This window comes from Gavialis gangeticus, unplaced genomic scaffold (genome assembly GCF_001723915.1).
Source record: "Gavialis gangeticus isolate Ggan-Ray unplaced genomic scaffold, GavGan_comp1, whole genome shotgun sequence".
Taxonomy (NCBI): Eukaryota; Metazoa; Chordata; order Crocodylia; family Gavialidae; genus Gavialis; species Gavialis gangeticus.
Genome location: NW_017728995.1, coordinates 31135278 through 31156990, shown reverse-complemented (window position 1 = coordinate 31156990; position 21713 = coordinate 31135278). Strand labels below are relative to the sequence as shown.

Below are 21713 nucleotides of genomic sequence, written 5' to 3'. Positions count from 1 at the left end.
CTCTCCCAGACCTTGGCATCATTGCTGCCCACCAGCTCTGCTACAGGTGGCTCTTTGTACAAGGCAGAGGAATGCTGTTCTGGGCCCAGGATCTTCTGTTATAAATGGTGCTGCACTTGGAATGAGCGACCGACTGCATTTTAACCACATTAGCCTCCTTGCACCTGGCTTTATCTGCGGTAATGGACGTGCCTGGTGCCCTCTTCAACTCGATTCACTGCGCTCGTCAGAAAACCAAAAATCAGATTAACACTTTCTCACTCTGCCTGCAGGCCCGCTCTTTCAATTCAGTTCCTCGTGGGGTGGTTCTGTGCTGTATCAACCTATTGAGCTGTTTTGGCTTCTGCTTTGCAAGGATCATATTAAAGATTTTGTTTTCTGACAGGGAGCAAGTCCAGTTGCAAAGCCTGCCCAGGCATCCAGCTCTGCCAGTTGGGTTGATAACCTCTAGCAAGGGCTTTTGAAGTTGCTGCTGTTTACTTCCTTTTCACCCGTGATGGTGTGGGGTGGATACTAAGACATGTATTTCAGTAGTAACGCAGTGTGAGCCATCCTACAAGCAGTCCTATTAAGCAAGTTGTGTACACAAAATCAGACAGCCTGTGTTTCCTGTGATTTCCTGTGTTTGCGAGTCAAGCGATGTTTTCCTCCCCTGGCCCCCAACCACAGCTTTGCTGCCCTCTGGACAGAATTGGTAAGGAAAGTTGTCTCTTCACTGCTGCTCCATTGGGGCAATAACTAGTTCCCCAGCAGTCCAGATTACTCTGTCCCAGGTGCTGGTACTACCTGAGGCCACAGGCAGGGGTGATGGGGTACCTGTATCCCAGGGAGTTTGCTCCAAGGGTGGGAGCAGCTTGGTTTGTGCTCTGGCTCTCTTCACAGCAGGTGTCTCAGAGGTGGGCCTTTTCACATGCTCAAATGTCTCTGTTAACTGGCTGCCTTAACGAGTCTCCCCTTCTTTGCAGGTGGCCACAACGTAACCATCTCGCTGCAGTCGAGGACGGGGCATACTCACATGCCGTCGGTGGTGGGGGTCCTGGTTTTCACCCAGTTCTGGTTCTGGTTCCCTCTCTCACACTTCCTGTCACTGGCTTTCACCCCAACCTGTGTCATTGGCCTTAACAAGGACCTGAAGGTATGTGCAGGTGCAGCTGCAGCTGGGAGAAGGAAAGCTGGGTGATAAGTGCCCTGAACGCTGCTTGGAGCTTCTCCATGGGTGTGGGACTCTCACGTGCTACAGGCAGGTGATGTGCTTCAGGGTGAAGTGTCAATAACTGAATGTTTTCCTAATGAATTGTTGGGGCCAGGATAGCAAAACCCTTCTTATCCCTTGAACAGTAGCAGTATTTCTTCTCAGAGTAAAAAGAAGGTGATCTATTATAAGGGTTAACTTCTCAAGATGCTTACAGTGCTGCAGGGCTGCTAGGTATGGACCTTAGCATTAGCCTTCTCATTTATAGCTTTGTACTCAAGAAATCACTGATTTTGGTTTAGGCTTTGAATTGGAAGAAGCCTGAACGTTTTGGAGTTGTCGCTGCAGACCGCTGCTTTGTGGCTGTTGAGAGAGATAAAACATTGCTGTCTCTGAGCCTCGCATTTCCAATTCATGTTGAGTGACACAGACAACATTAACAATTTGGTAAATGTTCAGTGCAGCAAACAGGTAGCACTGCTCCATCAGGAATTCGGCAGTGGGAGAGCAATACGGAAAACTCTTCAGAGTCAGAGATGTTTACAGGGTTAAGAAAGGACCCTTCATGCCCTGCATCATGGCACACGCAGGTCATCCCACTCTCAACAAGCAGCATGCTTTATTTGACTCGTCCATTAACATGGAAGAGATTGGGCTGCTTGTGTCTTGCTTCCAGCATTGTAATCCTGCCAGAGCCTGCAAGACCAGTTTAATTTTACAATTAAACTTGTGCTGATGGCCCTGCTTCTCAAGGTGTCTCCAAATGAAGGCCCTCGAGGTGTCTCAAAATATTTTACGGTATTAACTCATCCTGAGAGCAACTGTGTTCTTCCTGGCATTCACCCAAGAGACTCCCAGACACGTGATCCCCACTAGGCCGGCTCACAGGGACCCACCCTCTCCTGCATCCTGTCCCACACTGGTATGAAGCCTCTGGTGGGGAGGACTAGATGGACCATCCCACAGAGCCAGTTCTGTCCTCTTCTCCTCAGGTACCAAGTGCCTTCTCAGACATCCCAGCCCCATTGCTGCGTCCAGGAAGGGAATGCTGGGGGGAGCTTTTTGATTAATTAGTTTCCTCTAGCTTTTCTCCCCTGCCCTCATCATCAGCGGTCTCTGCCCTTATCCTGTGTGAGCAGCTGCAGGCTCCAGACTCCTCACTGCCTTTAAGTGCCCCATAGCCACAGTCACAGGACTCTCTACCTTTGCCCTACTCTGCTTCCAGGTTCAAACTCAGCCCTGCAACCTGCATGTCCCCACCCCCAGCTCAGTTACCCTTCCTCTGCCGGCTGAGGAACAGTGGCCCCCAGCCTTTCAAAAAAACATGTTTACTGAATAAACCAGCGCCAGGCTCTGCAAAACCACCTCCCAGCTCTACTGCCTGCAGTGACTATCCATGAAACACAGTTGAATGTAAGATTGCAGTTCTTTAACATTTGAGCCCTCCATGGGGGTGATCCAAGCTGTGGGGCCAGAACTGCTTCCCACTGCCTAGCATGACAACAAAGCAAAGCCTTCTGTGCCCAGAGTACAGGACTGGGAGGATCTCCAGGCCACTCGTGTTAGGACACGGCAGCCGTCTGTGCAGCTGCATATCTTCACCGGGGACTGAGGGAGAGTGCGGCTGGAAACTCCATCTCTGGCAAACAGCGCAGTTTTGCCAGCTAAAACCCTCTGTTTACTTGAACGAGCACTGCAGGCTGTAGGACATGCATCTTGCCCCTTCAGAACAGCACCTCTTCTGTCATTATTAAGCAGTGTATTGTGATGGAGCAGAGGCTGAGATGTCATGGGTGGGGGAACTCAGTCGAAATATGTGGGTGGAGAGTTAGGGCTGTCAGAAGAAGCAGTCTGCTGGGAGGTGGGGGTGGTGTGTAATGTAATACGTGACATCAGGGAGGACAAGCATCTCGCAGGAAGCCGATAGCAGGCAAGGGTTGATCTCATCTATGAGGTGCTGACATGGCTGCTCCTACGTCTTGCAACCGGTTTTGTGCTCATAAGCAGGCACAGCAGCTATGCTGTGAAAGCAGGAAAGCCAAAGGTGGGTGTGACAGGCGCGCAGTATGCAGGAGAAGTCATGTTTTGCCAGACTTGACTGATACCATAATTGAAGTAATGATGTTACAACTGAACATTTGCCTCTGATATCAGTTTCTCTGCTTCCGCTCATTTTCAGGCAGCTTCTCTGCTTATACTTTCGCTCATCTTTGCAAGCAGAAGAATGTAGCTGAAGCTGTTCTTCTGCTCCTTTGTCCTGTTTGTTGCCGTTCCTTGCCTCTGATCATCCCTTCCAAATTCTCCTTTGCAGATGCCAAAAGTCCAGTACAAGTCCAACTGCAAGCCCTCTACATTTGCATATCCCGCACCTCTGGAGGTCCCTAAGGAGAAGGAGAAGGAAAAGGTAATTATGCTAATGAGGTAACTCCCTACCCTGTCTGGACTCCCTGGTGTAAACCCTTATGGCACTAGTCTTCTCCTGGCAACACTTGCTCTGTTGTTTGTACCTGAGAGTAAATCCTGAGTGGTTCTGGCCCTGGAGCTGCCTCATTTCCTTCCCTGCCTTCCTTGGTTTATGGTAGCAGTTGCCTTAGACGCCTTGGCATGTTCTCTTATTCTGTCAGCTTTGTTATGCAGCCATAGAGGCTGGCCTGTTGATTTTGATACCCTGCCTTTACTGCTTCCTGTCTTGCTGTTGCATCTGAGGACTCTGGTAACCACAGCATACGACTGTCACACTGTAGATTCGACCCCCAGCCAGATCTCTGAGTCGGAGAGTTGCTAAAGCATCACTTGCTGTGGTTGAATTGGTCCCCTGACACACTGCCTTTGTCCTGTCTTTGTGCAGCCCCTAGCGCACAATCTTGCTCAAGGCTACGGCTCCGTAGGACCACTGCAATCTAAGTCATAATCCTGGAGGATAAGTTTCAGTTGTCCTGTGGGCTAGTGTACTCATGAGCAGGTGTCTGTAGGCCCGTGGGTTTACAAAAGGACAGATGTAGAAATGGGAGCATCTTAGTAAGAAGAAATGTTTTTGGTTGTAGCTGTGTTGATCTTGGTAAGAAAAATGTACAGCTGGCAGGTTCTGGCACCAGGCATTGGCCAGGTTATTAGGAGAGCCCCAACTGATGGCCATCATTTGCAAGTTCATGCTGCTTGCAGAATCAAGCCTGCCTCAGAGAGGTGGGAAGCTCAGGCATAGTGTGCTGAGCTGCAGCTTCATATGAGTGCTGCAAAGCACTTGAACACAACTGAATGCTGGAAGTGAGGGTTTCCTAGATAAGAGGCCTGCAGAAATTAGCTCAAGGTGCAGGTGAAGCTTCTACCAAGCAGCAGTTTATTTTGTCTTGGGAATGGATCAGATGGTGCCATGTCAGAAATAGCAGAGCAGTGGGTGTCTGGACTTCTCCCCTGCTGCGTTGTCCTTCCCTCTCCCACATTCATTCTTTGTTGGGTCCACACGTAGAACTGCTTCACGGGAGACCATGAGGCTGCCCCAAAACTGATGGATTTGGTTGTTTGGTGGGATGAGTGTGGACCTGCAAGACATTCTTGTCTGACAGTAAAGAGAATGAGGCAGATGGTTGTTGAGAGGGAGCAGTGCTGCAGGCACTCAGCATGTACCAAAAGTGACATTTGGCATAATTGTCTATTTTTGGTTCCCAGATTTGTTGTTTTTCTCCTCTGGGTATTTCAACTGCATCTGGCTGAATATGTCAGTGAGAAGCAGCGCTCTGCGAATGACGAGGCTGGGAGGCATAGGTGGAGGAGGAATGACGTAACTGCATGATAATGTGAAGAATATCTCCCAGCCTGACATTGTCTTGGCCCTGAGATCCTGGGAACAAATTTCCCTGTCACCAGAATTCCTTGTAACTTCTCATATTTTTTAAAAAGTCCCCTTAGTAAAGAGCCCAACAGTGCTGAGTAATCTTTGGCTTAAAGAGATGCCATCCCCTCATCCACACAATCATATCTGGCTGAGTCTTTGGCATTGCTCTCCCTGCATGCCATTTCTCTTCCTGTGTGCCCCTGCGTCTGCATTGCATATCTGGGTGCCAGGGAGGGAGTGAGACAGCTCTGACTTGTCTTTGCCAGCACGGCACTGACTCAGCCCTTTGGTCCTATTGTCTGGGTGGGAGATGGAGCACTGCGTCCAGTGGCAAAGCCATTCTGAAGCCGCCTTTGTTGAAATGCCCAGGTATCCACTGCTGTGCTCTCCATCACTGCAAAAGCCAAGAAGAAGGAGAAGGAGAAGGAGAAAGAGAAAAAGGAAGAGGAAAAAATGGAAGTGGTGGGTATAAGTTATAACGCTTTGTTGTCTTTCAGGTCCTGTACAATACAGCTCTCCCTTCCCATTGCCCCCTGCATTGCAGCAGTGCTAACACAAGTCAGTATTTTGAGTAGATATTTTATTTCATTTACTAAAGGGGACGTCAGGATCTCCATTCTTCACTAGAGAGCACTCCTTGGCTAACACTAAGCAGTTAGCTTCCTTAACCTGTCTGACATCATGAGCTTGGTATGCTGTGCACATCTTCCCTTGTCCCTGGTTTGTTTTCAAGCCCATGAGCACGTTTCTCATTGTTATTGCGGAAGAAGCGTAACGCAGCCCATGTTGTTTGCTCCCGTGGTGACCATTTAGAAACCTCCTCTGAGCGACATTCCTTACAGCAGTTGTTTGGCGGTGTCTGCTGCCATTGCAGTTGCCAAATAGTTTAACTTGTAGCTCCCTGTTTTCCCATCCCCACATCACTGACACATTCGCCTTGCTGGCAGAAATCTTTCATGCTCGTTGATCTCATGGAGAGTGAAAAATCCTTTCCCCAGTCAAAACAGTGGCTGCACTTCATTTGTCTCCACCACGCTTACAAGCCCAGGAACGATGGAACTCTGGGCGCTACCTTCTTCAGGTGTAAATTGCTACAGCCACAGTGGCTTTCTCAGAGCTTTGCTGACTTAATGCTGGCTGAGGATCTGTCAGCTTGCATGCAAGGGAGCATGTCCAAGAGCAACGGGGTGGGGACAGGTGGGTGTGTAATGGGCTGAATAATAAGTTCTCCGTGATTTGCAACCAGTTGTGACACTGTTCAGACAGCCTGAATCCTTCCCATAGCATGTGAGAGGATCCCACTACATTTGCACTCCTAACAGACAGCTGCTTCTGGGACAGTGGCATGAGGGGGAAACTGTTCTGCTGACACTTGGCAAAAGCCTTCTCCTAAATGGCTCTCCCACCAGTTAGGTGAGAAGATCCCAGCTTTTGGGGAGGATGGTAGCTTCCAGGTCTTGAGAGGGATTTGGCAACAGTCTCCCAATTTGTGCAATGTCTGCTTTTGCTCCTCCCCACCTCCAATTTCCAAGTCTTGCCCAGCACTCCAGCCTGCTTTTGGGCACTGTAAAGAAAAAAAAAAAAATCTGATGTTCTGTGACTGCAGCCTCACAGCAAACTCCTCCCAGGTAAACAGCAGCCGCTGCTACAGTTGGCTTTTATCACTCCTCATCCACCTTAATGAGGTGCCATTGTCAGAAGTCGGTTGGATCCAGATAAATGCAAACATTATTACGCAGTGGCATCTTTTAGCTCTAAATAAAGACAAAATGAGGAGGTCACATGCGAACAGAGAGCGGCATAGCATCAAGGTCACACACCTAAGTTCCTGTAGGAGCGTCAGTATGACGACATTACACTTACAAACGCTTTGTGGAGCAGCTTTTAAAGGGCTGTGCGGAGCTCCACACACTTAGCCTGTCAAACCATTAGGAACTATTACGTGCAAAGCAGATGAAGCATTGTTGCCAGGGTCAGGAAATGCAAAGATAATGCTGCTACCTGGACGTTACCTTTATACTTTGCCATTTTTTCAGCACTGCTCTAAGCAACATGGGCTGAGCAAAGGCAAATTTCCCAAGGGGCTTTAGAGCCTAAAGGCACTTAACGTGAATGAAAGAATAAGATGGATTAGAAGGGGCAGGCCCTGTCTGTCTGTCTGTCTGTCTGTCTGTCTGTCTGTCTGTCTGTCTGTCTGTCTGTCTGTCTGTCTGTCTGTCTGTCTGTCTGTGCATGCTTGTGTACATTGTCACCACTTGCAAAGCTAATCTGGGCAGAGAAAATTGTCAGCAGGAGCAAAGAGAGAGGTCACTGCCCCCTGTCGTGTTTGAGTTCATCCAGTGACTTCACCCACGCTTTCATTTCCTGCTGTGCCCCAAGTGGGGCTTGTGGGACAACTCTGTAAGCTACACAGTTTGTAGCACAGCTGGTCCTCTTTAAGGTGTTGTCTGCTGGTGCAATAGGGGCTTTCTCTGAACCGCACCATTGGTGCCTCCTATGTGGCATCCTCCTGTTCATACCAGGGTATTCCCACATTGCCTGCTGCTTCCTCAGCCCGTGAACAGCAGATGCAGTGAGCAATAGGGCAAGCATGAGCCAGACTCTGAAATACTTTAACAAGGCTGTCTGTTGCTTTCATTTTGGATCACAAGCTGTTGAGTCAGCCACAGTATTGCAGAATGTACCTGTGGCCCTCTCCAGAGAGTCTCCAGGACTCAGTTGACTTACCTTCATCACCCATAACAGTGATGGCTTCATGGCTCGGACAGCAGTTCTCAACCAGGGTAAAGTGGGGCTCCCTCAGGGGTGTTGCAGTGGCCAGATAAAACTGCCCCATGCATTCCCTCTGCATTAGGCAGCAAAGCTATCTTGGGCCATGTAGCACTTCCAGGTCTGATGCCCCCTACACTCCTCCAGAAACAGGCATGGGTAGAAGCGTCCCATCCATTTCTGTTTCTGGAAGGAATATGGGGGCTGCCAAACCAGGTTACATAGCACTGGGTTACTCAGCTGCATGAGGCTTTTAACCTGCTTTTAGGCTGATTAGAGAGCCCTAATGCAGGGGGTGTACATGCACAAGACACAGCCCTTCCCGGGCTGCTGTACAGGAGGCACACGGGGAGATTTCCTCTGGAGGCAGCTGAACCTGGCTGAGAATCACTGAGGTCAATTCGGGCAGCACCAACTGTGGTTCTCAGCTGGGAGTGCTCTCACATTCAGAAAGGTGGAGGTGGGGTGCTGTGACCCTGAGAGGGTTGAGACCCACTGGGCTAGGGACATCCTTGGTGGGCTCGCTCGTGTTGTCATCAGGACCACTGGAGCATGTGGCAGCTGGACGTGAAACTTGGAGCTTAGCTGAGCCCCACTGCAAGCTTCTAGTTAACCCCGCTGCATCCAAAACATAGGTAACATTAACCAAGAGGCTAAACTGTAGCAGGGCAGGTTGGATGCCGTGGGTTTAAGCGCATGTTTCACGGCATTGTAGAAAGGGTCCACTAGCCTGACTTCTGCACCTTGGGGTGCGAGGGCAGGATTTGAGTTCCTACCTGGTGCCTCAACCTGAGCGGTAAGTTTCACTGTAGCTTCAGCTTTGAGAGGGTCAAAGCCTTCAGTTAAAACCCCAGTGGCCTTGTTTATTCCAGGATGAGACTGAGAAGAAGGAGGAGAAGGAAAAGAAAAAGGAGCCTGAACCCAACTTCCAGCTGCTGGACAACCCAGCCAGGGTCATGCCTGCCCAGCTAAAGGTCCTCACCATGACAGAGAGCTGCCGATATCAACCTTTCAAACCCGTAAGTGCAACCTCTCCTGTAGGAACTGAAGCCTGGATCCTTCTGCCAGGGCAGTCCCAGCAAAAGTGCTTCATGCTGTTGGCGGGTTGGCGTGATCCTGAGAACTGTAATGCCACCACCTGAGGGGTCTGCTGCCTGATAGAGGTTTGGAAGGCAGAATCTCTTGGGGCTTCTCTCCTTCCCCTCTTAATACAGTTGTAGCAGTCGGAAAGCAGAGTGGCTTTAGGCCCTTCTAACCCCCTGGCACTGCCTCAACCTGCTTCCTGAATCTCCCCTCTTTCCAGAGATCACAGCGTAAAACTCACAAGCCCTAATAGAGACTTCTCTGGGAGTGCAGGAGTTAAATGATCACAAAAGAGTGCATTGATCTGGACTAAGCGCAAATGACAGCTTGCATGCATCACTTGTGGCCTTCGCTTCCATCCTCAAGGTACTGCCTCCTCTGCTTGCCATTGGCACTCATGAAAGCAGGGATTGGGGAGCCTCAGTAAGAGCCATCACATCAGAAGATTTGGGGGTGGAGGTGTTTTACTGTAAGTATGGAGGGCAGGGGCCTGTTCAGTCTAGACAGATTCTAAATGGGGCAGGCCAGGGGGCAGTGGGAATTCATTCACCACCTGAGGTGGAGCAAAGCTACAACTTGAGGGCACCTGTGAGAATTTAAACTTTCCCTGGAAAATCTGCCAAGGGAAGTCAAATTCCTGGAGCATTTTGGGGTAAGATTGTCCCAGTCTGTGAGTGACGGCTCAGGACTGAGGGAATCTTTCTCTGGGTACCGGCAAGTGGTCACAGGCGTTTGAGGTCCCTTCAGCCCAACCAGGTCTTGGCAGTGGTGGGACGTAGCAGCTCACTGCGATTCAGGGCTAGCATGGGAAGCCTCGTTTGGCTTGCAGAGTCCAGCTTGCACCTTGTCACCAGGGGCAGATGCTGCCAGAGGGGCTGGTTCCTGCCCCTTCCATAAAGCTGTGTGGTTGGACTTCCAGGATTGTTGCATTCATGTTAGCAGCCTGAGCTGTAAAGCAGAGGGCAGCGGTCTCTCCTCCATGCCAGTGCCTTCGATGTCTGTGCTCAGAAACATTGCTGCCCTGCCCATGGGGCTGCAGCAGTAACATTGTCGAACATTGCATTCTCCAGTGCATTTTTAAGGGACTCAAAACTCTGTCCAGTACATTGTGTGCAAGGAGTTCAGCTCCTAATACAGATCTGAGATGTTTTATGGATTTGTTTTTACTACAGTGAATCTATTACAACTTGTGCTGGGGCTTTATGATTCTGTGGTGGGTTTTATGCTTAAATGTTTTTTTTTATTAAACAGATTTATTAGCCAGCCAAACCAGGCCTCCAGAACAATGTCTTTTGTCTCTGGGTAATATAGAAGAGAAACAGTTTCTGATAGTAGGAGCAGGAGATGGAAAAGACCAATTAGTTATAGCCCATGGGCTGCCAGCTGGGTTATGAAATACTGTGATGCTCTGGAAAGCTACTGAGTCAGCCTACAAGCTTGGCTGGCCTTCTCTGTTGTGCAAGAGACAGGGTGAACGTGGGGTTTCCTCTGTTCTGGTAGCTGCCTGTGAGGACAGGCCTTCTGGGAAGGAGGATTTCCTCAGAAAATCGCTTTCTGAATAAACTTGGACTTGCTGGTATTTCCTCCGTATGCATCATCCACTGTGGAAACTCTTCTTTAGGGAGTATAGGGTTTCTTCAGGCATCGTCCTTTTAAAATGAGGGAGCGATCCAGCTGACAGGGTTGAGTGTACTCAGTGCCTGGTCCAAGAGGTGCTGTGCACCTGAATTGTTCAGGCATGCTCAACCATTAAGCCCAAACTGAGCTACTGGGGGTGCAGCAATCTGCTTCCATCTACTGCTGTGAGAGGGGCTGCCGGCCTCTCGATGGGGCGGTAAAGAAATGGCTCCACTCCAGTGGGATGTGGGGTGAGATCCACCTCTCACTGCACGGCATGTTGCTGAGAGGTGGAGGCCTTCAGACTGCTGGGGCCTCAAGCTGGCCAGGGAGAAGGCTGCACTGCCTCTCCTGGCGCTATCTGCCCTGGGCTTTCTCAGTGATGGAGACGTGGAAGCACAGCAGCTTTCCTGTGTCAGCTGAAGCAAGTTACAGGCCAGTGCTCTGCTAGCGAGAACACTGCCACAGAACAGGGGTGTGCAAAATACGGCCCGTGGCCCAGATCTGGCCTGTCAACTGATTGTATCCTGGGCAGCTGCAAAATCATGGGATCCAGTCTGTGGGAAGCAGGTGGCTCTGGCTGCTGCATTGTGCCAGGCAGGTGGGCTAGTCCCAGCTCTGTCTGCAGCTTGCATCAGCTCCCACCCCACGTGCCAGAAGTAGCGCTGGATGCATGCTGGCATCTGCTGTGGACGCTGCCGGCAGGTTCCTACTGGGGACAAGGGCAACTGCTCAGGACCGCAGCTGACACGCTGATGCAGCAGCATCACCTGCGGACCTGGATGGATGCCCCAGTCCCCAGCAGGAACCTGCTGGCTGCATCAACAGCTGATGCTGGCGCCTGCCCAGTGCTGCTTGCAGTGCATGGACTGGGAGCTGGTGTAAGCTGCTGCGACAGGCTGTAGGTGCAGGATGGTTTGTGGGGTGGGGTGGGAGCAGGAGGGAGAGAGGAAAAGAGGTGGCCCTGCCAACCTTCTGCCGCAGTGAATGGTAGTGGCTGTTGCTGGGTGCCTCAGGACCTGGCAGCAGGCATGCTTACTGCTGCCAGGTCCTGAGGCACCCAGCCCCTTTGGCTGTGGCCGTGTGGACCCCGTGCTGGGACTGCCCTGCAGCTCCTCCTCTCTGCTGTCCTGTGGGTCCTGGGCAGCTCGGAAGTGGCACTGGTGGTGCCCTGCAGTGGCAGCAGCCAGAAGGACCTTGGAAGTAGCGAGCACACCTGGTGCCAGGTCCTGCAGTGCCCAGCACCTGCTGCTAATGCTCATTGTGAGTAGAGGGTGGGCAGGGCCAGCTGTCTCTGTCCCCCCAACTCCCCCAACCACCCCACACCTACAGCATGCCCCCGCAGCTTACATCAGCTCCTGGCCCATGTGCCATGTCACTGGGCAGGTGCTGGCATCACTACGGATGCAGCTGGCAGGTTTCTGCTGAGGATTGGGGCATCGGTGCAGCCCAGAGGTGGCACTGGTGATGGCAGGGTCCCCAACTGAGCTGCCCCTGCTGAAGCTGCCACCCATACCAGTTCCCTGCCTGCCTGCGGCCCCATTCCACATAGGGAGGCTTGGTGAGCTGCTGCGTGGGGTGGGAGGGAGCTGCTGACCCAGCCCGCGACAGTTCCCTGAAACTGTGACCTGCGGGCCCAAATAATTGCCCACCCCTGCCATAGAAGCACTCTTTGAAGCCCAGATGATACCCTGGCCTTCAGATGTTAGTGGGGCTCTAGCTCCAGCAATTCCCCTCTGCCCCTACCCGTCGAGCTCAGGTCCAGCACTGGCTGGGCAGCCATTTTTTTTCTGGCAGGCTGAGATGTTTTCTTGTGACTCAGTAATTAATTCTCCTTTGTTTTATGAGGTTCTGCTAATGGGCTTCTCAGTCAGTGGAAGCTGATGATCAGATTAGGCCTCACTTGCGAGGGTCTCCTGGGAGGAGGTGCTGCTTGCTTGCCCTGCTGAAATATCTTATCAAACAAATACATGTTTTGATCTTTAAAGTCCTGTGGAAAATGTCAGATCCCAGCAGCAGGATGGAGCCTGGCGCCACCTTCCAGCAAGTGGAGACAGATAATGGACTCTCCCAGCTGCTTCTGCTCTTCCCAAGCAGGCAGCAGCCTGGGTCCTGCTCATAGGGCATGCTCAGACCTACATGTAAACCTCAAACTGGAGGAGATGGTTCATTCATACAGACCTGCTCAGCAGCAGTTTGGGGGCAGAGAGCATGACACCCTGCTCTGAGGCTCGGTGACCTCAGGGTATGATGGAAGTCATGAGTGCTTCTACCAAGGGACCCCTTGCCAAGAAGCTCTCGGGTGCAGACCTAGGCCAAGGTCAAAGGTCTGCATGAATCTAGTGGTCTGGTTTGAGCATGCCGGTTTCTGTAGCCAGTGGCATGCATAGAAGGGATGTAGCCAGTGTCCTATCCAGCTGTCAGTGACTCCCCAGCCCAGAACCATCAAGACAAACACCTCCAGTGCCATCAGTTTTGCTGGCCTCTAAACAGTGCAGCCATTTCTGTAGCAGCCAGGCCACGCATCATAGAGGGCTTTCCTGTACCTTTGTGGATCCTATGCTTCAAGAATTGTAGTCATAGAGCAGTGGGGCTGGGAGGGACCTCCAGAGGTCACATCTAGCTGAACTGCTTGGCTGAGGCAGGATCAGCCCTGTCCAAACCATCCTAGACAAATCCATTATCTAACCTCTTAGCAGAACTACACCATCAACACTGATACAGCACTAAACATCACACCCGAACCTGCCATAGGTAAAGCAGGGGAACCACGGCAGCCAACTTCCTGCTGCTCAAGAGATCCCAGGAACAGGGCTGCGCCCCTGCTATACAGAGGAAGGCAACCCCTCTCTTCCCAGCCCATACCAGTCTGACCAGGGGGTAAATTTCCTTCCTGACCCCAAATATGGCAGTTGGCCTGACCCTGAGTGCAGGGGCAAGACGCTCTAGCTGAGACCTGTCAGCTTTATGTCCCAGCAGGAGCATTGGCACAGCCCAGTGATCATCTCCAGCCTGGGCTGCAGGCAATGCCCACTGCCTCTGAGGGAGGCTTATAAACACACTGACACACTCCCTGGCATTGTATTTAAGGAAATCCTTTGCCTTGCATCTTTTGTCACCAGTCCAGGTGGGGCCCCTGGTGTTGGCAGTGGGTGAATGTTGCTTCCGTTTTGAACAGATTGCTGGAAACCCTCATCTTACATGTGAGTAGAGCACTCACATTGATGGGTAACGAGGGTCCAGCAGAGCTGGCATCTTAATTCTTCCCTCGGTCAAACGCAGCAGTGTTGTTTGCTCCGACATGAGACCGTTTCCAAGCACTGACACGCACATGGCTCTTGTCTTGCAGCTTTCCATTGGGGGCATCATCATTCTGAAGGACACCAGTGAGGACACCGAGGAGCTGGTGGAACCAGTGGCAGCTCACGGCCCGAAGATTGAGGAAGAGGAGCAGGAGCCTGAACCACCAGAGCCTTTTGAGTACATTGATGATTAGATCCTGAGGTACGGTGCCGTCCCCAGAACTCCTCCAGCCGTCCCTGCAGCTCCACTGATGCCTGGGAAGTACAAAGTCCCCCTAGTCGATCAGAATGCTGTCCAGTACCCGGTGTTTTTGTTTTTGCTTTTCTCAGTGAGGGGCATCTTACGGGTATTTGTGCTGAGACTGGTAGCAACAGAAGTGAAGTCCTCTCGTGTGGATGCTGTTCCATGGGGCAGGGGTATGGCTGCAGTACAAAGGTCTTCGTGCTGCCTGCAGCTGGCCCAGCCCTGGCCATCATCTCTCATCAGCAGGAGACCAGTTCATTTCCACACGCAGGCTTTAGCCCGGGGTGGGCCAGATGCGGCCTACCAGGCCATTCTATCCGGCCCACAGGACCCCTAAAACATTTAGAAAATTAATAGTTATCTGCCTCTGGCTGCCTGTCCTGTGGCCCTCGATGGCTTGCCAAAACTCAGCGGCCCTCCACCCAAAATACTTGCCTGCCCCTGCTTTAGCCAGTCATGAGGTCCCTTCCAGCCCCAATGTCTATGAAATATGAAATGAGTGGAGACTACCACTCGGTGCAGAATGATATCTCAGGATACAGACACATGACAAACCACTGGGGGGTCAGCTAGGGGGTGAACTGCAGTTCATCAGCTGTTTCATGGTAACGAATGTTTGGCCTGGGTAGGAATGAGAGGCCCCCCCCCCCACACACACACAATTTCACATAGAGGAAAGCAACTCTGTGTGTACCACAGAGTTAAGACTGTGCCATTGTTGAGTAGCTATCACCACATCAGTTCACAACCCAGCTGGCCTCCTGGGTGTTTGTATCATTGCCCTAAGGGCACCAGGTGACTTGCAATGTGGAGCCAAATGCCCTGGTAGAACTGGGAATACTGGCTCCAGTCTGTGCCCCCAGCACTGCAGCAGAGGCAGTGCCTTGTATGATTCCCCAGCATCACCCAGCTTCTTTTCATTCTCGCAGTGGTGACTTTTTTCAAAAAGGAGCAAGGCCCCTTCTCTGTCTTACTACTTGTCCCAATGCTTCCTGCTTGGGCTGCGACAGAGGACCCCAGGCACCACAGTGACAGCCTTGAGCCTGTTTCTCAAACCCCACCTGCTCCAGGCATCAAATTGTCCAGCTTGCACACTCTGGTTAGATGTGGGGGCAGGGAGGACTAAGTGGACGTGCCGGCTTGTCTGGTGGCTTTGTTCCCGAATGTAGGGTTAGAAATGCACAGTCCATCCCCAGGTACCTGGGCACCTTGGAGAGCACCTGCTAGAAGTTATTTGGGTAATTAAAACCATTGCAAGGTACAGATCTAAGAGGACAGCTCCCTTTTCCTTGCTTTGCAGAATAGGATTAGACTCTGGGAGCCAGCACCACCCTCTCCTGCTCTCTGCGTGCCAGGATTGGGTCCTGGGTGTCTGGTACCACCCTCCTGCCATCTGTGGGCCAAGATTGGGCCCTGGTGCCTGAGACCGCTCCTGCTTGGCCATGGGATTGGGAGCTGGATCCAGCATGCAAGACTCAGTGCTCCCCATGAGTCCAGAGATTTGGCACCAGGAGAGAAGTGTCACCACTCTCCAGCCACCAAATATCTGGACTCATGGGGAGCCTCGGTGCAGCAGACTGGCTCTGGTCCACAGGCTGGAGGCTGAGCACCCCGTTGTTGTTACACAACAGTTACAGGGGGGCACATAAGTCCCTGCATAGCTCTGCAGGGCTCGGATCCCTGAGGACATCTTGTGCTTTCTGTCAGAGCAGTGGGAATTCACGTGAATGGGTGGGTCAGGAAACCAAGCTCCTTGCCAGCATCCAAATGTTCCTTGGACATCTGAACTTTGGTGCTGGATCCAACCGCACTTGCACCTAGAAGCTTTCACAAGTGCTTTTGGCAAAAGGCAGAAAACCTCTTAGCTAAATGACTTTGCCTTCCCGGTGTCTCCCCGCATCTGCAGGACCACATCCCCTGAAGATGCTGTGTCTGGTCACGGGGGAAGACGCCCAGGAGGAACTTGCTGTTGAGACCTGCCGTTCAATGCATGCAGCCTGACCTCTGCGCTGACCTAAAGCAGATAGTCCGTGTTTTATGGGTGAAGAAACGGATCTATTCTGTTTAGTGTACTCTTTCACAGAACTTCATTTTCAAATAAATATATTAAAAACTCTGGATAGAAAACGTGCTTCCTTTTTATTTGATTCCAGTTTATGGAAACGAAGCACACCCCAGGGGTTACGGCCATTCTGAGTAACCATCTCATTTCAGAGGCGCAGGAGTACTTCCAGCAATGCTTGTAGGTGAGAATCTATCCTAGAGCGACAGCAGCGGCTTCATTTGACCCATGTCTGCTCTTCTTTCCCCTCTGCCGAGTGATGCCAGCAAATCCCAAATGGTTCAGCACTGGCACTAATCCTGTCAGTTTGCTTTTATGCCAGAGGCCAGCCCTTCCCCTCTGCAGCTGTCTAGCGGAGGTTTTTGGGTAGAGTGACTCTCGACAATAGTGGAATATGCCCTAGTCATCCCAGGTACATTGATGGATACTTCTCTGCTGGTAGAAAAAAAGGGGCAGGGTGTTTGTTGGAAAAAAAGGAAGCTTGTATCTTAGAAATGCAGCTCATATTTCTTTCCGTGTCACAAAACTCCCCATGGAATCCTTTCTCCAAGTATGGAAGTGGAGCTGGGATAGTCAGGAGGGGTAAGCATGGTCTAGAATTAATTGGATGGGGTGAATCTAGACATGCAAGTTCTGGTGTTTATGTGCATCCTTGGATGAATCAAGGATGAATTAATGGCTGGGAGCATGGAATTTGCATCTGTCAGAAGGAAAGAATGCAGCACTCCCTTTCACTGTCTAAACATCTGGGATTTCACCTGTTGTGTGTGTAATGCTTTTGGAGCTGCACCGCAGTTGAGCCAGAGAATGTCAGAGTGCCAGCTGCAAAACAGCCTTTTGTCTGAGCTGGCTCGTTCGAAGCAACCATCCCTTAAACCTGATGAGGTTTTTATTATGCGAATCGCATCCAAGAAAGAATATTACCCCATGTGAGTGTACTGGAAACTTGCAAGCCAGGTCTACAAAATACGCAAAACAGGACTTCCATGGCCAAAGCATTGTTTTTGCAGCAAAACCTTTGCCCAGGTGAAAATTATTCTAGTAATGGCATAGTCTGTCCTTGGGCTCTGCAAGATTTAAGTGTCCCCATTACAGAGCTGGGTAAAAGACCTTCCAAGGTGTTAAACAGACTTTGGTTGTTACAAGACTTAAGGCAGGATTCACAGAAGCTTGAAAGCTTTGTTGCGTAGAGCAGCGCTGGATGTAACCTGCTGTTCCGGTTCAACAGAAGTAGATGAACTGGAAAGGGCTGCTTATGTCTGCATAAAACATGTGTGCAAAAAAGAACAGAAATGAAGAGCTGGCCATGACCTGAACCACATGGGATCTAATGCATAATGCTGCAAGAAATACCAAGAATTATTGCATGAGAGATGGAGAGGCTGGTACAGGATAAAGAGCCTGATAACACCTTACAGTGCTGAGACACAGGTTACTGAAGGGCAGTGGAAGGGGGTGCTTGGCCCACAGGGACTCAGAGCCCAGCTGCAGATGATCCATGGGGTTTTCTGGGGTAGTTTTAGGGAAAATAAAACCAGTCTGCAAGGCTGGGAGTGGAGTTGACGTCCCAAAGGCAGCAGGGTCAGTGACCTGCTTATTCACAGCCATTGTTAGTAAAAAATATTCTTTTTTCAGTCATATCTGCCAGTGCTGTCTCTGAGGCAATCCCAGAATATTTCATAGGAGCACTTAGGATCATAGGAAAGCAGGGCTGGAGGTCAGATCTAGTCCAGCCCCCCGCTCAAGGCAGGATCATCCCTGACCAAACCAGCCCAGACACGTGTCTGTCCACCCTGCTCTTGGCAATGTCCAGGCATGGAGAGGCTACATCTTCTCTATGGAGCCTCTTCCACTGCCTGACCGCCCTCGGGCTCAGAAAGCTTCTTCACTTACCATGTAGCCCATGCTGGTCATCTTCAGGTCGCAAAGCACTTTGGAAAGGAGGTCTGTATTGTTCTACCTCTAAGGAATCACAGACACATGAGGGCAGGATGTGCCCACCGTCACCCAGCTGGCTGGGGCCACAACCAAGATCCCGAGTCCCAGTCCAGTGCCTTCCCCTCTTGGCTATGCTGCCTCCCGTATGGACTTAGCTTTGCCCATGAGAAAGAGAGGTTTCATAGCTGTTAGGGGCTGGAAGGGACCTTCCAGATCATCAGGTCTGGCCCCCCTGCGCTTGGGCAGGAAAGAGGTGTTGGCTCTAGTTTTACTGGTGCATACGCTAGGGGGTCAAGCTGCCCAAAATCACTCAAGTGTCTGGCAGGACTTAAACAGAGCAGTGCTCTTCTCCATATCAGCAGCGGTACATGGTTCAGCCAGCGTTCGTTTGCGGTCCACCTCTAGCATCATCCTGTCTGTGAAACCCAAGGGCTGTTTATTCCTTGGAAATAAGGCAGATGTGGTTTTTGAAGGTCTGAGAAGAGACGGAGAGACACACCAGGCTGATGAGCACGGTCAAACAGCACCGGCTTCGGACACCAGCTTGTCAGAGCTGAAGGGTTACTTTCTGTTCTCTACCCTTCACAAGGCCTGGCATTTGCCAGCTTTAATCATCCATGGCAGACGCCATCCAGGTAAAGCCAGATGTTTGTGCAAACCCTTCCTTTGCATTTTGGCAGCCGGTCGGGGGTGGTGGAGCTGGGGGCTGTTGCTGGGCTGGCTCCATGGAATAAGGAGTGTGGTTATAACGGTGCAAGTTCAGCTGCCCTTGGGTTCACCTGGTCCAGGACCATGACGAAGATGCTGAAAACAGAGTCTGGTGCCATCAGCTGGAATATAATGAGTGTGTCGGGGACAGGAGCATGCGGAGAAGACTGAGGTGTGGTTGATTTGAAGGCCTGTACTGAGGTCTGGCCAGGTCCCTGAAAAGCCACTGGGTTCTTGGCTTAGCTTGGCCCAGAGACTGCAGCAGGAGCCCCATGTTAGAGGGCTCCAGCATGACTCTGTCCATGGCCTTGATTCTCAATCTAGCTGTGCCCGTATCGAATCCAAGTGCAAAGCTTATCTCTGCATTGTTGTTCCCTGTTGAATACTTCTGCTTGCCTTTGTGTAGGGCGCCATCCAGACCAGCTACCGTCACCACGCCGAGCTCTCGTTAACAAACGATCTTCCTTCCTGTGCCCTCAGCACCGCGCATCCCTGGGACTGTGTTATCTTCTGGAATTTCCCTTGGCAGAACGCGATAATCCAGCAGCCCCTGCTGAGCTCATGCTCTGAGCTGATGGATGGGAGGGAAGGTGAAGTTCGGATCCACACCTCCGCCTCCAATGTCACAGGAGTGAGTAATTGGATTCCACTCCCATGAGCTCTTTGAAGCTCTTTAGTGGAGCTGCCAGCCACGGTTGTCATTAGTCTTGCAGCAGAGCAAGAGGCTTCCTGCGCTGGGCACCTCCGAGATGAGCACAAGCGTTAGCCCTTGGCACTCCCTCCTCTGTACTTCTCAGTGCATTTTGCCCGCATCAAGTGAGGGAATCTGCGTGGTTTAACCATACAGCAATAAATAATGCAAGCGGCATAATCTTCCCTGTCCACTTGGCTCTGCTCCTCGCCAGGATGTGCTGCATTTCCATTGGCAGGGAGATGACGATTAAAATCCCAGTCCTGGAGGGAAGCCGGGGAAGGGTGGAGAGCTGGGAGGTGCTGGTTAAGATACAGAAGGGCCCGCTTACGGGAAGAAAGGGATGGATGACACGACCCTAGAGCCTGAGTTGGAACAGGTTGGCTCAGGCCCCTGCAGCTGAAAGCCCCTGCGGCTCTGGTGTGTGGTTCATGATGGACCAGGCCACATGCCTGGAAATGGGAAGGTGAAAGGAGGGATCTGTGGGATGGATGGTTTTGGCACCCAACTGGTCAGCCATGGAGGCTGTGATAGCCAGCGTGGCAGCTGAGGGGGTGGGTTGGCTGATGTCCCCCATAAGCCTTCCCAGGCAGCGTCGTGCTGAGACGCCGGCTGCTCTGGGCGTGCTTCTTCCTGGACAGGAGGCAGAAGAGTCATCTTAGCACAGGGCTGCAGCCGGGCAGGGCGAATTAACCTAGCAGCAGGCACAGACACCCCTGGGCTGTTTCCAGTCTGGAGCCAGCACATGGATTTTGGCCTGTTCTCAAGAGTGAGCTGCAAAGTCTGATCGGCTGGAGGCCAAGATCGCGGCTCCCTTCCTGGCAAGTGACAGTTTGTCTCGTCTCAGCCGCGGGAGGTCAGTCATCCTGTTTCTTTAAGGTAGCTCCCTCTGTCTCCAAGGACTGGTTCTTTGGACTGCTTGAATTCAGGCTGATGCTTCCCAGGAAGATGTCATATGTCCAAGGTTTGTTCCCGCTGGGTGGGCTCCAGTGACGGCCCAAGCCAGCAGCTCAGCCGCATTGCACTCAGGGCTGGTTGTCACCAGTCACCTGGGCTGAGACCCTTGCATCGGAGGTGCTGGACAGGAGCATTGGTGGGGAACTGCCCAAACCAGAGCTAAACCTCTTCCGTCCTGTGCATCTGAAATGCTATGCCCCAACTCTTTGGTGTACCTTTAAGGTGAGTCCAGATCTGGGATGAGCATGTGGGAAGCTTCTCTTGGGTTTGAGGGCTATGATGGGTTGGGGATAAAACAGCTTGGAGCCCTTTCACCACCCAGCTCTACCTCTTCCGGGAGCAAACTGGTCTGCTCCAACCCCCCCCCGCCCATACAGTCCAGCCTGTCCCCTGTAGCAGGCCAGCCCTGCTCCTTTCATACCCTTCTTTTCACCTCTGGAAACCTCCCAGGCCTTATTCCCCAGTGGGCAGGGAGTGCATCCTTTCCCAGTAGCCAGCAGTCCAGAGAACAAGGCTTTTACCAGTCTCTGCAAAGGGTCTCAATGCCAAGACCCATCCCCACCTCCAGGGCCCTGCTGGGTTTATCAGCAGCAGCATTTGCTTGTCCGAAAACACCGGATTACCCTCGAGGCCCCCTAGGATTGAATTCAGTTAGTCCCTAAGGTGCGGGGCCTTCAGCCTGGTGTCAGTGGCTAACCACGTCTAGCATTGAACGGCGGCTCTATCAGAAGAAAAGGCAGCGGCGACCCACTGCTCTTGGCCTCTCTGGCGCTGAAACAAACCCTTCCCAACATGCAGCCCCTAACGTCCAGCCTTCTTCAAACCCCTGGGGCGAGCACTCCTCAGTGTCGCAGCTGTCCAATGCCCTGCTCAGCCTTCATGTTTTCCTGGCTTCCCTCCCTTCTCCAAACCTCTGGCTGGTAATGGCAGGGTGGAGGGGAGGGTGAAAAGGTGGACACACATCTCTGGATCCAGACTTCTGCCAGAGGCTGCCCAGGGACCCTGGGCTGCTCCGGGACTTTCTGCTTCCCATCATCCCCCAAAGCTTCAAAAATTGATTGGACGTAAAATTTGATGCGGGCAAACCAAGCTGTTCCCGAGCCCTGCCTGGCCACAGCTCCTGGCAGAGCCTTGCTCTGCTGTGGATGGAGCTGCAGCCCTGCCCTGTAACGTGGCTTGTGGGCCATGCTACCAGGGACTGAGCATATCAAGTGCTCCAGGCGACAGCGAGGCCTGGAGATCTTGCTGTGGCCTCTACGGATGCTGAAGCTTTGGCAGGAGACTCCGGAGGTCCCATTTTCACTTGCCATTTAGAGCC

The 21713-nt window shown here is 51.8% G+C and overlaps 1 protein-coding gene across 1 annotated transcript in view; it reads left to right on the top strand.

Moving 5' to 3' along the window:
- PSMD1 (proteasome 26S subunit, non-ATPase 1) overlaps nt 1-16157 on the top strand; it is a 137696-nt gene extending 121539 nt beyond the window's left edge. The window contains exons 20-25 of the mRNA XM_019503436.1: nt 966-1135; nt 3504-3596; nt 5394-5486; nt 8666-8812; nt 13843-13997; nt 15946-16157. Of these exons, the coding sequence (XP_019358981.1) occupies nt 966-1135; nt 3504-3596; nt 5394-5486; nt 8666-8812; nt 13843-13989 (650 nt within the window). The 3' untranslated portion in view covers nt 13990-13997; nt 15946-16157. The remainder of the gene's footprint in view (nt 1-965; nt 1136-3503; nt 3597-5393; nt 5487-8665; nt 8813-13842; nt 13998-15945) is intronic.
- Nucleotides 16158-21713: the final 5556 nt, after the last annotated feature.